At 36.4% G+C, this 17,010-nt stretch overlaps 1 protein-coding gene across 1 annotated transcript; it reads right to left on the bottom strand.

Moving 5' to 3' along the window:
- Nucleotides 1-9,795: 9,795 nt before the first annotated feature.
- Nucleotides 9,796-16,637, bottom strand: LOC114289397 (kinase-interacting protein 1). The gene is made up of 2 exons (XM_028233127.2): nucleotides 16,088-16,637; nucleotides 9,796-13,087 (listed from the first exon to the last, which is right to left on the bottom strand). Exons 1-2 carry the CDS (start codon nucleotides 16,179-16,181, stop codon nucleotides 9,993-9,995), a joined length of 3,189 nt encoding a protein of 1,062 aa, XP_028088928.2. The 5' UTR covers nucleotides 16,182-16,637; the 3' UTR covers nucleotides 9,796-9,992.
- Nucleotides 16,638-17,010: the final 373 nt, after the last annotated feature.

The following is a 17,010-nucleotide window of genomic DNA, read 5'->3' as shown; positions in this document are numbered from 1 at the left end:
TCAATTTTTTTCCGTTGTCAATTGCCGTTTAAAATCAAATGGAATTTGTTGATGTGGCACTAGATTTCATTTATAACTTCATTTTACCCTCCTCAAAGTATACCTCAAAAATCAGTTAAACTTCCGAATATAAAAAAAAAAAATAAATAAATAAAAAAAATTGAAATATTTAATTGTTAATTTTTATCTCAAAAATGAGAAAAATAAATTTATATAGTATACGTTACAAAAAAAATAATTAAAAAAATATAAAAATTCTCATTTAGAATTGTCTCTTTTAAGTCTCGAATTACCTCGAGTCGATTTTGGAGAATGTAATTGAGTTCAAAATTCCTTGGCTACTCTCTTTGTATATGTGTGAGCGCATGAAGTGTAGTTAGCTTATTTCGTAAATTAATATTAATAGGATTGATAGACTAATAGTAATTTTAAAATTGGGTGGGTGAAAATTTAGACTACACTTATTATGAGAGAAACATTTTTTTTCTGATATTTGAGAAATTATATTGAATGATGAAAATAAATATGTCGAGGTCTCTACTTAAAAAATCGAGATTAGTACCTACTTGGTCGTATTATGAATTTAATGACAATTTAAGATAAAAGTTAGCAATTTTTTTTTTTGTTTTTTTGGGTGAATACAGAAGTTACAATTACTATCTAAAGAATACTCAACAACAACAATACTTAATTCTTGTTTTAATTTTAAATTTATTTTGCTCACTTTTTTAGATGAAAATTTATTATTAAGTATTTAAATTTATTTTTTTTCTATATTAGGGGTTTAATTGATATTTGTGTGATAGTTTGGGAGGTAAATTGATGTTTTAAATGAAGTTTGGTACCCGTTAATAAATTCGATCTAATTATAGATGACATCCAACGACATGAGTAAAATTGATCTAAAATTGAATAATTTAAGTATAAAATTGATATAATTGAAAGTATGGAGATTGAATTTATTTTTGAGTGATGGTTTAAGGTGCAAAATGAAATATTTCCTTTTTTGAATGAGCATGAGGATAAATTTTTTCTCTTTCGCATCATGTGCATCTGTTTGGTAGGAAATACAATACCCAAATCAAATCAAACCAAACCAAACCAAACCAAGCCTTAAGTCTCATCAAATGGGGTTGACTACATGAATCCTTCTTCTCCATGTGACTCTATCAAAGGCTATTTTGTTAGTCAAATTAAGTAGATTCATATCTCTATTTACAACGCTAGCCAACGTTAATCTAGGCTTACCCGGTCCTCGAACACTTCCATCTACCATCACTGTGTCGCATCTCTTCACTACTATCTCTGTTGGTCTCCATTGAATATGACCAAACCATCTCAATCGATTCTCTTTCAACTTATCTTCTATCAGTGCTACTTCTGCCCATTCCCAAATACACTCATTTCTAATTTTGTCTTGTCTTGTCTTGTCTAGTCTTGCCACACATCCACCTTAGCATCCTCATCTCAGTCACACTCATCTTATTTACATGTTGTTTCTTGGTTACCTAACACTCCGTCTCATATAATATCGCTGGTCTAATAGTCATTCTATAGAACTTACCTTTTAATTTAGTGGGTATTCGTTTATCGCACAGTATCCCAGACGCACTTCTCCACTTACACCATCCCGCCTTAATCCTATGGGCCACATCTATATCAATATCGCCCGCTGTTGTGATAATCAACCCTAAATAATGAAAATGTTCACTCTTAGGTAGTTCTTGGTTATCAATCTTCACTTCTCCTTTACTTTCATTATTACTGTTACTAAATTTACACTCTATGTACCCTGTCTTAGTTCTGCTTATCTGAAATCCTTTAGATTCAAGTGCTTTTCTCCAAATCTCTAACTTTGTGTTAATTCATTCTCTAGTGTCATCTACTAGCACGATATCGTTTGCAAAAAGCATACACCATGGCACGTCATCCTGAATATTTCTCGTCAACTTATCCATAACTAAAGCAAAAAGATAAGGACTTAAGGTGAATCCTTGGTATAACCCTACAATGGTAGGAAAATCATTTGTCTCTCCAACAGGCAATCTAGACCCCTTCATACATGTCCTTAATCATATCAATGTAACCTTTTGTCACTCTTTTCTTCTCTAATACTCACCATATTATATCCCGAGACACTTTATCATATGTTTTTTCAAGGTTGGTAAACACCATATGAATGTTTCTTTTCTTTTCTTCATACTTTTCTATTACTCTCTTCAAAAGATAGATTGCTTCCATGGTTGACCTGCCAGGCATAAACCCAAATTGATTCTCTGTCACTTCTGTTATATCTTGCAATCGGCATTCCATCACCCTCTCCCACACTTTCATTATATGACACATTAACTTGATTTTCCTATAGTTGTTTCAATTCTAAACATCTCCTTTATTCTCATAGATTCACATTAAAATACTCTTTTTCTACTCATCTGGCATGTTCCTAGTCAACAAAATTTTACTAAACAATCTAGTCAACCAAGCAACCCTTTTTTTACCAAAACACTTCCAAGCTTCAGTAGAGATATCATTGAGTCCTAAAGCCTTATTTGATTTCATCTTCTTAAGTGCAATCTCCACTTCAAAGTTCCTAATCTTGCGATAGAACCTATAGTCTTGGTTTATCTTATTACTGGTTATTTCTTCCCTTATTGACGTACCTCTATATTCCTCATTTAATATTTTCTCAAAATAGTTCTCTCATCTTTCCTTAATCTCTTCATTCTTCACCAATACCTTCAAATCCCCACTCTTAATACACTTAACTTGATTAAAATCCATTGTTTTCCTCTTCCGTATCTTAGCAAGTTTGTATACCCTCTTTTCTCCCTCCTTACTATATAGTCTGGTGTATAGGTCATCATAAGCTTTTAACTTCGCTACTCTCACTACTTTATTGACCTCCTTATTAGCCAATCTATAGTTCTTAAGGTTTTCCTCAGTTCTATTCTTCTGCCACTTTTTAAAACTCTTTTTTTCCTTAACTACCGTTTGAACCTCTTCCTTCCACCACCAAGTTTTCCTAGAGCTGGGTCCCGTTTCTTTTGACTCTCAAAACATTTCTCTTGAGATTCTCCTCATACAATTGGCTATCGAGTTTCACATAGTGTTAGCATCATCTTCCAAGTCCCAAGTACCTTCCTTATCCATTTTATTCTTAAATATTTATAATTTATCCCCTTTTAGATCCCAACATCTCGTCCTACGATGCCCACCATCCTTTCTAGCTTGGTATTGCCCTTTAAAACATAAATCTGATAACAGATGAGAAAACTTGTGTGTATTGATTAATCAAAAGATGTACAAATATATAAGCGCTAATAAAATGAAACCCTAACAACCTAAAGTACTAAACTATCGTTAATGAATAATATAAACTACATAATTCACACCCCCCCTCAAACTGAGGATGCATGCGCAGAAAGCATCGAAAGTTTGCCAAGAAGAAAACGAAAACGAGCAACAGTATGAGTCTTCGTAAAAAAATTGGCCAACTGAAGAGAGGAGGGAACAAAAGGGAGAGTAATAGTGCCAGCCTGAAGATGCTCTCTGACAAAGTGACAATCTATTTCAACATGCTTGGTCCACTCATGAAAGACTGAATTATGGGCAATCTGGACAGCACTTTGATTATCACAATACAACTGAGTCGGATTAGAAAGAGTGACACCCATATCAGAAAGAAGCCAACGAAGCCAAACGATCTCGGAAGTAGCATGAGCCATGGCACGATACTCAGCCTCAGCGGTGGAACGCAACAGACTGTTTCTTACTCTTCCAGGATATGAAGGAATCACCGAGGAAAACACAAAGACCAGGAGTGGATTTGCAATTAGAGATGTTACCTGCCCAATCAGCGTTAGCATAGGCACGGAGAGTCAAGTCTGAAGAGGCAGATAACAGCAAACATTGCAACAAAGTGCCACGAAGGTAGCGCAGAGTACGAAGTAAGGCAGCCTAATGTGTGGAACGAGGAGCAGAAACAAACTGACTGAGAATGTGCACAGCATAGGAGATATCCGGACGAGTAACAGTGAGATAAACAAGGCACCCAACCAACTCGCGATACAAAGTGGGATCTTCAAGAGGAACGCCATCAGAAGCAGAAAACTTAGCATGCAACTCAAGAGGAGTGTCAACAATTTTCTCATCAGTGAGATTGGCACGAGAAAGAATATCACGGACATATTTAGTCTGAGAGAGAAGATACCCAGTAGGAGAAGTAGCAACCTCAATACCAAGAAAATACCGAAGAAATCCCAAATCCTTCATCTCGACTCCTGAAACAACTGATGTTTAACCTTCTCAATAGTACTATAATCAAAGCCAATGATGATCATATCATCCACATATAAGAGAAGGAGAACAAGCCTAACAGAAGTGCGCCGAACAAAGAGAGCACAATCATGATGACTAGGGCGAAAACCAAGCTAAAGGGCAACAGAGTGAAATCGCTCATACCAAGCGTGATGAGACTGCTTGAGACCATATAGAGCACGGTGAAGACAACAAACAACACCAGGAGGGTAAGAGAGACCCGGTGGAGGGCGCATATACACTTCTTCAGCAAGATGCCTATTCAGAAAAGCATTTTTGACATCTAGTTGAAACAAGGGCCAATGATGGGTAGCGGCAACAGAGATAAGAGTACGAACAGTAGTCATCTTGGCAACGGGGGCAAAAGTCTGATCGTAATCAATCCCATACTCTTGAGAAAAGCCTTGGTCAACTAGACGAGCTTTGTACCGTTCCAAAGACCCATCAGAAAGGGTTTTGACCTTATAGACCCATTTATAGCCTACAACATTCTTGTCAGCAGGTAATGGAACCAAATCCCAAGTCTGAGTGTTAGCCAAAGCAGTTAACTCATCATTCATGGCGGCAATCCAATTGAGATCATGACAAGCTTCCTTGTAAGACCTGGGCTTAAAATATGTATGAAGACAAGAAAGAAAAGACTGATAGGAAAGGAAAAAACATGCATTACCAAAACCATACCAGTTCGAAGGATGGCGATCTCGCTTTGGGAAGCGATGTGCAGGAGGAGCGGGATCCAAAGAAACAGTTGGAGGGACAGTAGAGCTAGAGACAGGTGAGCTCAGAAGTGCTTTGCGACGTTGATAAACAATAAGAGGAACATGAGAAGCGGGAGCTGGAGATGAGGTAGCTGGAGAGGTATTAGAAGTGCTAGTAAGAGGCAAAGTACAGACCTCAAGGTCAAAAGCAAACTCATCAGGAGAAACATTAGGAGGAAATGGGTCAACATGAACCAATTCATCCTTAGTAATAGGAACAAGGGTGGAAGGTATAGTGCAGTAGGGTAGTTTTTTTAAAAAAGTGACATGCTTAGACACATATAGCTTTTTGGTGGTAGGATCATAGCACCGATAACCTTTCTGATTAATGCCATACCCTAAAAAGACACATAGGACACAACGAGAACTAAGCTTAGAATGCGCTCGTTTAGGAAGGAGCACAAAGCATGCAGAACCAAAAATACGAAGAAGAGAATAATTGGGAGTAACACCAAAAAGATGCTCATACGGAGATGAGCCTGAGAGAAGAGGAGTAGGCATCCGATTGAGAAGGTATGCAGCAGTGAGCACAGTTTCTCCCCAGAAAACAGAAGGGACAAAAGATGAGAGCAACAAAGAGTGAGCTGTATCAAGGAGATGTCGATGTTTACGCTTAGCTCGACCATTTTGTGCAAGAGTGTCAGAACACGAAGACTGATGAATAGTTCCATGAGTAGCTAAATACTCCTCAAACTCAAACAAGTAATACTCACTCTCAAATCAGAACGAAGAATTTTAATGGTGGTAGAAAACTGAGTGCGAATCATGGAGTGAAAATTAGAATATATTTTGTAAAAATCAGATTTTCGAGTCATCAAATAAACCCAAGTAAACCGATTGTAAGCATCCACAAAGCTACATAATATTGTGAACCACCCTTGGTAACTATAGGGGAAGGACCCCAAACATCAGTATGGACCAATTGAAAAGGAGAAGATGAAATGGAACTACTTTTATTAAAAGGAAGAGCAGACGTTTTAGCCAGTTTACAACTACGACACTCAAAAATATCACTAATGGGAAAATTGCCTAAATGTCCAGACTTAACTAACATCCTCAACCGATCACTCGATAGATGACCTAACCTAGAATGCCAAATAAAAAACAAAGAAGACTTATTGTTTAAACAAAAAGAAGACAATGCAGTAGAAGACACTTCTAGAGGAACATGCAAGCTGTCCAAGATATATAGTTCTCCAACTCTACGCCCGATCCCAATCTACCTCTTGGATACCCGGTCATGTACAACACAATGAGAAGAAGAGAAAACAACATCAAAACCGGAATCAGATAATTGACTAATAGAAATAAGACTGAATGAGAGGTTAGGCACATAAAATACAGGAGAAAGAGACAAATGGGAACAGGAAATAGAACCAACAGAGTGTACAGGCATAGAAGAACAATTAGCAGTAGCAATAGTGATAGAAGAAGAAGGAGAGACACAATTACTGAGGAGAGATGCAACAGGGGTCATATGATGTGAACAACCAGAATCAAAGATCCACGAAGTATGGATATTACCTGAAGAGGATGAACCAGACAAATCGAACTGAGTGGTAGTCATAGCGGAGGCTTGGGACGAAAGATTTGGATTGGCCACCGTGAAAGACTTGAACTGCTCAAACATAGACTGCATATTGGAAGATGGATCATTCGCAGAAATTGGTGCAGAAAAGGTGACAAATGAGCGAGATCCTGAAAATGTCGGCTTAGCGAATGGTGAACCAGATAAACGACCCTTAGGCTGCAAAAGTTTAGGACATGCATGTTTCTAATGGCCTTTCTGATAACAGAAGCTGCACTCATCCATGGAAACCCGAGGCTTGGGCTTACCAGTAACTTGAAATAAATGAGAAGATGGGGTAGGCAAGAGCGGAGGAGTGGAAAAAACTGACTGGGACGCAGGAGTACCATGAGCCACCTTAAACCGAGTTTCTTCCGCAATAAGCTCACGGACAACACCATCCACAGAAGACAAGGGAGACCGATGAAGAATAGCTCCCCGAAGTGGCTCAAATTGATTACGAAGGGCCATAAGAAATTGAACAAGATGTTGTTTCTCCAGATACTTGATATAACTGTCAAGTAATTGCAAATCGGACGGTTCCATCAAAGCAAGCTGATCCCAATAAGTAGTCATCTCATTGTAAAACTCCTGAATGGACTTATCTTTCTGATTAGCACTGCGAATAGACATCTCAAGTTCATACTGTTTTGCAAAGTTAGACTCAAGGTGCATAGTCTTCAAATAGTCCCAAACTTGTTTAGAAGTAGAATACTTGGAAAAATTCATACCAATGGTAGTTTGAACTGAATTATGAAACCAAGTAAGAATTTGTGCATTTTCGTTATCCCATTTAGCAACATCGGCCTCAGTTTCTTGAGATTCCATAGGTCTAATAGTCATACCAATAACATAGTTCCATATGCCTTTACCCATTATAAAATTTTCATTACATGAGACCAATAAGAATAATTGGTACCATCTAATTTAGTAGTAATAGCTTGCAATTTATCGTCAGCCATGATACTATAATTAGGCAACACAGTATAGTCAAAGCAGAGCCACAATTAAATATCCAGAGTTACAATTGCTATAATTAAATAATCAGTGAGGTCAAACTTATAATAACCATTGTGACCCAATCATCCTCAAATAGCAATCAGAGAGAGAACCAAGGCAATGCAAAGAGAGAGAGAGAGAGAAACTGAACCTAAACCTAGGTCTGGAGCGAAGTCGATTTCAAATACCAGGTCTGGAGCGAAGTCGAGCACAAGATCAGACTTTGCTTTGATCGTGTGAACCAGAGGGAGAGACAGATTACCAAGCAGAGTCACACAGAATCGATCGAACCAAAGGTACTAGTCGAGGGGTCGAGCTTCGAAGTGCGACGAAGAGAACAGAGAACCCCCGACGAAGGCCTTGCGTAGAGAGAGAAAGAGGCTGCGATGGTGCGATGGTCGATGCTTTCTGCGAAAGGTATGCTAACGTCTGTAACGTGGCTCTGATACCATGATAACAGATGAGAAAACTTGTGTGTATTGATTAATCAAAAGAAGTACAAATATATAAGCGCTAATAGAATGAAACCCTAACAACCTAAAGTACTAAACTATCCTTAATGAATAATATAAACTACATAATTCACAAAATCTAGTACCAAAATCATATGCTGAGAGGCTATGCTGTCTCTAAGAATCACCTTACGATCATTGCATTTTAGGTGGTCTACTTTTCTCACTAAGATGTAATCTATTGGGCTCTTAACTGATCTACTCTTAAAGGTTATCAAATGCTCCTCCCTTTTCTTATACATAGTATTAGCCACCACCAGGTCAGAAGTCAACACAAAATCTAAGATACTCTCTCCAGCCTCATTTCTGTCACCAAAACCGTATCCACCATGCACCATTTCATAGCCTAGTCTATCTATGCCTACATGGCCATTAAAATCCCTACCTATAACCAGGTTCTCTCCTACGGGTATCTCCTGTAAGATCTTATCCATTTGCTCTCAAAAATCTCTCTTAGTCTGATCATCTAATCCTACATGAGGGGTGTATGCACTAATAACGCTCATTATATTCGCTCCAATAACTAGTTTAACTAACATAATCCTATCCCCTTTCCTAATGACCGCTACTACATTCTCCACAAGACCCTTGGCAATTATGATTCCTACCCCATTCCTGGGTCTATCCTGGGAAATACAATAATAAGCTATTTTTTCTCAATAATTACTTCAACACAAATAAGCAGAGCTATGTAATTTTAGTGATTTATATGTTTTCACTTGTCCTGTGCTCTAGTGATTGATATGGTCCTTCTGTCTGCTACATTTTGGTTGGATTAGAAAAATTAGAAGAAAACAATATATATATTTGTCAAGAAAATAATATAAAGTTTTGTTTAGTAATGTATAAATGTATAAAGTAATTCTATTCCTATGTTTTATTTAAAATTTTCATTTCTTTTGAAAAATTCAAGATCCAAACATGATCTAGAAGGTACTCGCAAGTCATAGCAAACAGAACTATTGAGCTTTTACAATTTACTGAGATATGCTGTGTCTGAAGTAGTTGTAGACCACCTTGTATTGTTCTCCCAGTTCTATCATGTGATGATGATGATGATGATGATCACAAACAGATGTTGTCCTACTCAAAGCTGGTGCCTATATATTATATATACTATTATTATTGAAAGTTGACTTATCATTAGGATTTTTCCAACAAGATGGAAAGCTAGAGAACTGCAAGAAAGGCCTAAATAAATAAATGAAAAAGAAAAAAGAGCAATTTGGAAGGGCTTGTTTTGAAACTTCCAAACTTTTGAGTGATCCCAAAATTCACGGTGGTTCAAAATGGACTTCAATTAGCCACAAATTCTATTGGATTAATCCTATTAAACAAAATTCCACCTTTTAAGCATCATTTTAATTTATAAATGCAGGAAACCTTATAGGGTGTGTAACATGCAGGGCTGGCCATTGGGAAAGGCAAGGAAAGTGGCTGCCTCAGGCCCCCAAATTTTGATAAAATTTAACCACCCCAAATAATTTTAATCCTTATAGAAAGCTCTTTTAAGCTTTTTGTGGCTTGTCCTGCATCGAAAACATGAGAAAAAGATAAGTTAATAAACATTCGTGTGGAATATTCTCTTGAATAAAGAATTGTGGGAAAGGTGCTAGATTGTATGCTCAAAAAAAGTTCTGATGAAACAAAAAGAATGCAATCTCGAAGGGCTGAAAAATCTTTGTTGATTTGATACTTCAAACTTTGAACAATGTATGCAGTGTACACAATCATACGTACATCTCCCAGTTCAAAAACAAAGAAGAAAACCTTTCTATCCACCCAAAGATCATCCCTAAGAAAGAGGAAAATGGAGAAAAACAAATTAAATTTTATACTCTACAGTGAAAGCCCAGCTCTTAGATCATGGTACTTTCTATGATGCATACAGGCGAATATTGATGTCTTTTTCTTTGGTTTAGTTCCAAAGATGAATGACCGTAGAGGAACTCGAGTCCGGCTCGTTGAGTGCCTCAATTGTGGTTGATCATTGTTTTTCGATCCAGAGATGTCAAATTCCTCATCCAACTTTGCAAGGGTATTCTCAATTTCCTGTTGGAGTGTGGTTACATGATCCAAACCTGTTTGCAGTTCATCTCTAACCTTGTTGTTCTCTTGTTTCATGTTCACAACCTCGCCTTGGAACTTTGCAGCATCATGACTAGTGAACAACATTTCTTCTTCTTCCGCACCTTCTGTCAACGCATTTGTTATTTCTTCTTGAATGTTGCACAAGGATGAGAACCTGCGCTGCAATTCATCTTTCAACGATGTGCTTTGTTCTATCCAGCGTGTCAGTTCAGTTTGTATCTCTCTCAGGTGCTTGTATATTGGCCGGAGATCTGATTTTGTATCTGTTGTAGCATTAACACTACCCTCTTGACTCGACTTTTCCTTTTCCTTGATTTTTGATATTTCAGCTTGTAAATCTTGGAACCCAGTTTTAAATTTCTGTATTTGATGGAATGAAGTGCTGAATCTTAACCAAAAATCTAGGTTCTCATCCAGTAGTGCATCAATATTTGTCCGGAGCTTTTCTTCAATTAGTGAGATGGATCGCTGTTGATAAATCAAAATCAACTCGACATCTTCTTCTTCCTTCTTTATCAGAGGAACTTCTAGAGCTCCATTTACTATGTTCTCCGTTGCTTCAGATTTGGCATTTCGACCATCCAACATAATAGAGATTGACTGGTTGTTTTCTTTCAAATCCTTCTTTTCATCAAAATTTTCTAGCAAAAGTTTCAGTTTCTGTCGTAAGGAATGAATCTCCTCGTCCCTCTTGGCAATTGCACTCCTCATATCTCTTAGCTGCACTGTCGTTTCAAAGAGGCTGTCCCGATTTTTGTTCTCTACATCACTGAGCTTCTTCTTAACGTCCTTGTAATTCCTCAAAATTGCAGTATATTCTGTCAATAGAATCTTTTCTCTATCCTCCAGGCCATTCTTGAACATCTCTTGCCAGTTTGGCTCATCATCTTTCTCATTTGCCACTTCTTGTGGTTCAGTGTTGACAACATTATCTGCTGTTAGGGACACTCCATTTTTACCAACCTTGTCCAGTGATTGTGGGTATTCTAGTTTGATCTGATTAACTTTTTCTTTTTCTTCTTCTTCTTCTTCCTTTTCTCCTTGATTGTTTACAGACATACGGAGAACCTGTCCATTTTTGTCTTCTCCCACTGCTGCTTTCAATTCTTTGGTGTTTATGGGACCATCTCCAGCAATACAGAGAACCTGTCCACTTTTGCCATCTCCCACTGCAGCTTTCTGTTCATTTTTGTCTTCTCCCACTGCTGCTTTCAATTCTTTGGTGTTTATGGGACCGTCTCCAGCAATGCAGAGAACCTGTCCACTTTTGTCATCTCCCACTGCAGCTATCAATTCTCCAGAATCTATGTATCCAACCTGTCGATTTTTGTCATCTCCTACTGCTGCTTTCAATTCTCCAGAGTTTATGGAACCATCTTTAGGCCTTGGCATGTTTTCTTGTAATTTGAATTCTTGTGTTTTTACTTCAGCAGATGACTCTTCTTGTTCTTCTTGTATCGACTCCATGTGCTCATGCTCTTCTTCAGGCTTCGCACCCTGTAGTTTCTCAGATAGGTGATCAATACTACAACGAGCTTCAATGAAATGTGTTTGGAGATAGTTGTTTTGGCTTTCAACATTCTGGTTTAGATGTTGAAGTCTGTTAAACTTTTCCTCCATCTCCCTCAACTTGTTGGTCAAAGTGTTCGTATCATCAATCAGAGTTATCTTATCATCTTCCAAGGTCTGGATTTGTGCTTGAAAATCGTCAGTTTCTGTCTTCAATCCATCTATGAGGGCAGTTTGAGAAGAAACTGAAGTTTCTAGGCTAATCACCTTACTCACAAGGTCATTAATCTTCTCTGCCAGTTCTGTCACAGTGAGAGATTGTTTGGGATCCACCTCAAAGTGCTCTTTAATCTTCTCCCGTAATGCATCCAATTCTTGCCTCTCTTGCGTCATGCTGCCTGCTTCTGGGTTTAAGCATTGTAGGTTCTCTCTTGATTTCGCAGCTGCATTTGCAGATTTATCATCTTTGTCATTTGGCTTTTTTTCTTCATCAGCAGCTTGTTGGTCAGGAAGAAACTTGTGCTTGAGGGAGTTGAGTTTCTCATGAACATTCTCAACCCTTCTGAACTCTGCTTTTGCTTCCTTGGTCGACCTCTCTTGTTTCTCCTGCAACTGAGTCAAGGTCTCTTCGCATGATTTCAAAGCTGCTTCTGCCATTAAAGTCCGAGCTTCGTCATCCTCAATGACCTTGCCCACGCTGAATTCATCTTGCAAGCTGAAAACTCTCTCTTGCAGTTCTGTGATCTGGTGGTCAATCTCCCAGTACTTGGTAAGCCCACTTTCGTAAGAGCTCTTCACAAACTCCTTGACAGTTTGCAGGGCCAAAATTTCTTTCTGAACCTTGTCAATTTCTTCAACTGCCTCAGATTTGCTTAAACCAGATTTTGGACCAGTTTTATTTTTATTAGATTTTGTTGCTTCTGCTGTCTTCTTCGCTTGCAGTTTCTTGGAGGCTGATGTTAAGAGACACTTCAAATCTCTGGTTGGACACTTTGGAATCTTGGGGACATTATTATTCGCTGATGATGATGAGGATGAGGAGGCGGCTGGTTGTGGAACATTCTTTGGAACTGGAGGAGGACCATAATCATCTTCTTCTTCCATTTCATACTGGACTTGTTCTGGGAAAACAGAAGCAATGGTGTTGTTGGCATTTTGCAACTCCTTGGATATATGGTCATAACGTTCAGCTAAGGCTCGGTAAGCGCGGAAAGATTCTTGAACAAAATTTATAAGCTCTGGCCTTTTCTTGTAGTACATTTCTGCCCTCTTTGCAAACGAGTCTCCATCCTCCTGAATCAGCTTGAGCGTAGTCTGCACCTTCTCTTCCATGTCTGCATAATTCCATAAAAAATTCAAGTTAGTTATAAGAGTTTAACAGAAGCTAGATAATGTGTACTCGTACTACACCCTACTTCTTTTAGAGCTTTTGTGAATGCCAGTCAAACCAAAACCACCAACTTCACAGCCTACAAGTATGAATTCTACTACTATTTCTTTCTTTGCCACTGGTCTATTTTTTAAGTTCTAGTGAAGCTCACAAAACTATCCTGTTTTATTGGTTGATAATTTGTTCATCAATACTTGCAAGATACCATCCAAATATAAAGGTAAGTTATTTAGATCTTCGATTTTAAATTCTTAACAAATGTTTGCAGCATATATGAATGGATTGCCCAAAAAAAAAATTGAAAAGCCCAAGCCACACTTTTCTTAAAACCTAGTTATTAAAGAGAGGGAAAATAGAACTTTATAACTAGCAAAGATTGGACAATTCCAAGTAATGTGGGATATATTCCAACACACCGATGGAGCCTTATAACTAGCACAGATGTGGCAACTCCAAGTAATGTGGGATATATTTCAACACACCCACAGATGGGGCAACTCCAAGCAATGTAATGTGGGACATATTCCAACACTTCGATGGAGCCTTATAACTAGCACAGATGGGGCAACTCCAAGTAATGTGGGAAATATTCCAACACACTGAGAGCAACTCCAAGTAATGTGAGACATGTTGCAACACACCCTCTTAGATCACAAGATACATTAGCCGGACAAACTAGACAGACAAACGGTACACCAGTCACTGATCCAACCAAAATTTGATACCAAATTGAAAAACTCAATTCACACTTCTCCTTAAAACCCAGATATTAAAGAGAGAGAAACTGAAACCTTATAACTAGCATAGATGGAGCAACTCCAAGCAACACATTCTAACAAAAAAAACACCCCAGGATCAATAAAAAAATAATAATAAAAGAGAGAGAGAGAGAGAGAGAGAGAGATATAGAGAAGAAGGTATCTCAAAATATCAGAACTTTTGTACTTGCAAACAGTTAAAATTTTATTTGAGGGTTCAGTCTAAAAAAAAATAAAAAATTTATTTGAGGGTCATGTTCATGTTTCATAGTATTATATTGAGTTCTGAAACTGCAAACAATATATCACTCAATGGAGGAGGGAGTCCGGCAGAAATTTTAAAAACTTAAAATTATTCAGGTTTCCAACAAGAAATTATTTTTGCAATTTACGGTAGAGATTAAAGAAAATTACTATTTTGTAAGCAAATTATAGCGGTAATCCCTACATTTTATTGTCTGTGTCATTTTGATCCCTACAGTTTCAATTGACTTAATTTTAACCTTTAATTTTAGATTTTGCGTCAATTTAATCAAATTGATAACACTGTTAGGATTTTTGACAAAAAATTATTACTGAGTTGGTTGAGATTAAGTAATTGAATTGATTAAATTTATAAGTTTGCCCCTAAAAATATGACACATGCTTCTTATTTGCACATTTGCCATAAAAAATGCTAACAATTAGAACAATTTGAGAGAAAGTAAAAAATTCAGATTAAAATTAAGGTAATTAAAATTGCAAGAATCAAAATACAACGTAATTTGTCCCCTTTTTGATTCGTTTAAGGAATTAGCCTCTCCACAAAAAAAAAAAAAAATTATGGGATGATTTTGGGATAAATTCACATGGGGCCTCAACTTGATACAGTTATACGACCTAGTATTTTTTGTTATAATTTGAAAAAACAACTTGCCAAATATCAACTACTAAATGATGTGAAACAATGTTTCAAGACCAGCAAATAATCAATCCTCCGCATACAATTGAGCTTAAGTATATCTAATTCTTCCCCACAGTGGTACGAGTCTCTTTGGAAAGAACACTACTCCATCTAGTCATGTTCATGTTAAACTAATGAACCATTTCTAAGGCATACTGTATTTAATTTGTTATGTATTTATGTAATATATGCTGTATATTTTTGTAGTAAATATGAAGTAGTTTTTTAGTAAAACGAGGGTATGCACTTTTTTAAAAGTTTTAAATTATAAATTACCATAACTCTGTCAAAAAAATTAATTAACATTTGTCACAAAATTATAACATATACCAAAAAATACATAACAAATTCCATATACACTGAGAAAATACGAGTTTCAATGAAAACCACCTTTAACCCATTGTGATTGGCGGCTTGTGGGGACCAAAACAAAATTATCATCAATCCATTCACAGTTGTACAAATAAACTAAAAATTTAATCTTTTTATAGTGAAAAATAAGGGTAAACTACCAATAGGTTCTAATAGTTGAACTTAATTCCCATCAAGTCCTATTGAAAGTAAGTCTTAGTAAAATTATCGCTAAAAATAATTTTTTTGTGACAAATTTTTATATGTCGCTAAAAATTGACAATTAGTGACTTTTTTGTCATGCTTTTTATAAATTGTTGCTAAAATTTACAATTAGTAATAATTTTTTATGATAAATTTTTCCTATAGGACCTATTAGATAATAAGTCCACTTATTAGGACCTACATGTAAGTACTCCGAAAAATAATCATTCTGGTCATTTTTTTTTTTTTTTTTTGGGCCATCAATCTAGAGTTGACATCTGGAAGAAATTTATTCAATATTTAAAACTTTCCATAGTTTTAGATAAAAGGAGACAAATTAAAAAACAAAAGAAGATATATAACAGGTTAACGGGTGGTTGCGTGTATTCGAGGAGAGTAATATGAATAGAGGCAATAGGCATCTACTTTTTATTTATTTAAATTTTTTTTTTTTAATTTCAACCGTGATAAAATTCAATTACAACAAAATTGGAAATTAGATATTGGTAAAAAGATATGAAATATTAGAGTAAGATGTTAATGACATACATAATAAGGTATCATTTGGCATTTGATTAAAATATTTAAAAAATTAAAATATTATTATAAATTTTCGTATTACCCTCTATTTACTTTATTGAAAATCAACGAAAACCAGGTGGAGGTTTTGAATAATAATAATAGATACCTTGAAGGCTTTGGTCGAGCCATTTGGATTGCTTTGTCCTGATGTGGCTTGCCCACCACCATGAATATGCATTGCTTGCAGCTCTCTGCAGCATCTCTCCAATTTGATCTTCTTTTCTCTCTCTCTCTAAACCACAAACATGAAACTCTTTCTCTCTCCAAACAAGGTTATACAACAACACAGAGAGAGAGCCCTTTAAGGTTTAGGAAGAGAAAAAGAGTTTCATAAAAAAGAAAACATGTTTTTTGAGTTATGAGAAGAAACTTGGAAAAAAAGGGAGGGAATGAATGTCTCTCTGCAGTGGGAGGGAGCTTCCACCTAATTATGGGATCATGGTTGGGAGCTACGTTCGCCCGAAATAAGTGTTGGACCTTCCATTCAATAAATATAAATAAATAAAGCCAGCCAATCAACCTTTTCCAATTTGCCAATGTGGCACCCACTGGCTGTGCCAGGTTGGCACTCACTCACATAAAGAAATTACGTAAATTACAGTATATATTTTTTGAAATTTGCTTAAAATAGAGACTGTCCCTACCGTTTAGAAAATTACAAATTTCAGAATTTTATTTAACACAATTAGCAGAAAAAATGAATTTTATAACTTTTTTTTTCATATAATAATAAAATTATCTAAATTATTAATTAAAATATATTTTTGATATTATTAAAATTGCTAAGTAATTTAATGATTTATTAATAAAATAGATAATTTGTTATGCGATTAGAAACTTGAAAGGACGTGATGTAATTTACAAAAGGGTTAGGCTCCTCTCATGTTCACATCTTAACATGAAAGAATTTGAGGGGGTCGTGGAGTTCACCATAAGTCCCGTTTCGATAATCCGAATCATTCACTTTTTAAGACTCGCTGAGTATAATAGTTATGCAAAAAAAATAAGATAATCAGACATAATGTTTGA

This window comes from Camellia sinensis, chromosome 4 (genome assembly GCF_055761805.1).
Source record: "Camellia sinensis isolate YWXY chromosome 4, ASM5576180v1, whole genome shotgun sequence".
NCBI lineage: Eukaryota > Viridiplantae > Streptophyta > Magnoliopsida > Ericales > Theaceae > Camellia > Camellia sinensis.
Note: the sequence above shows the minus strand (reverse complement) of the source record. Positions and strands in the feature narration are given on the sequence as shown.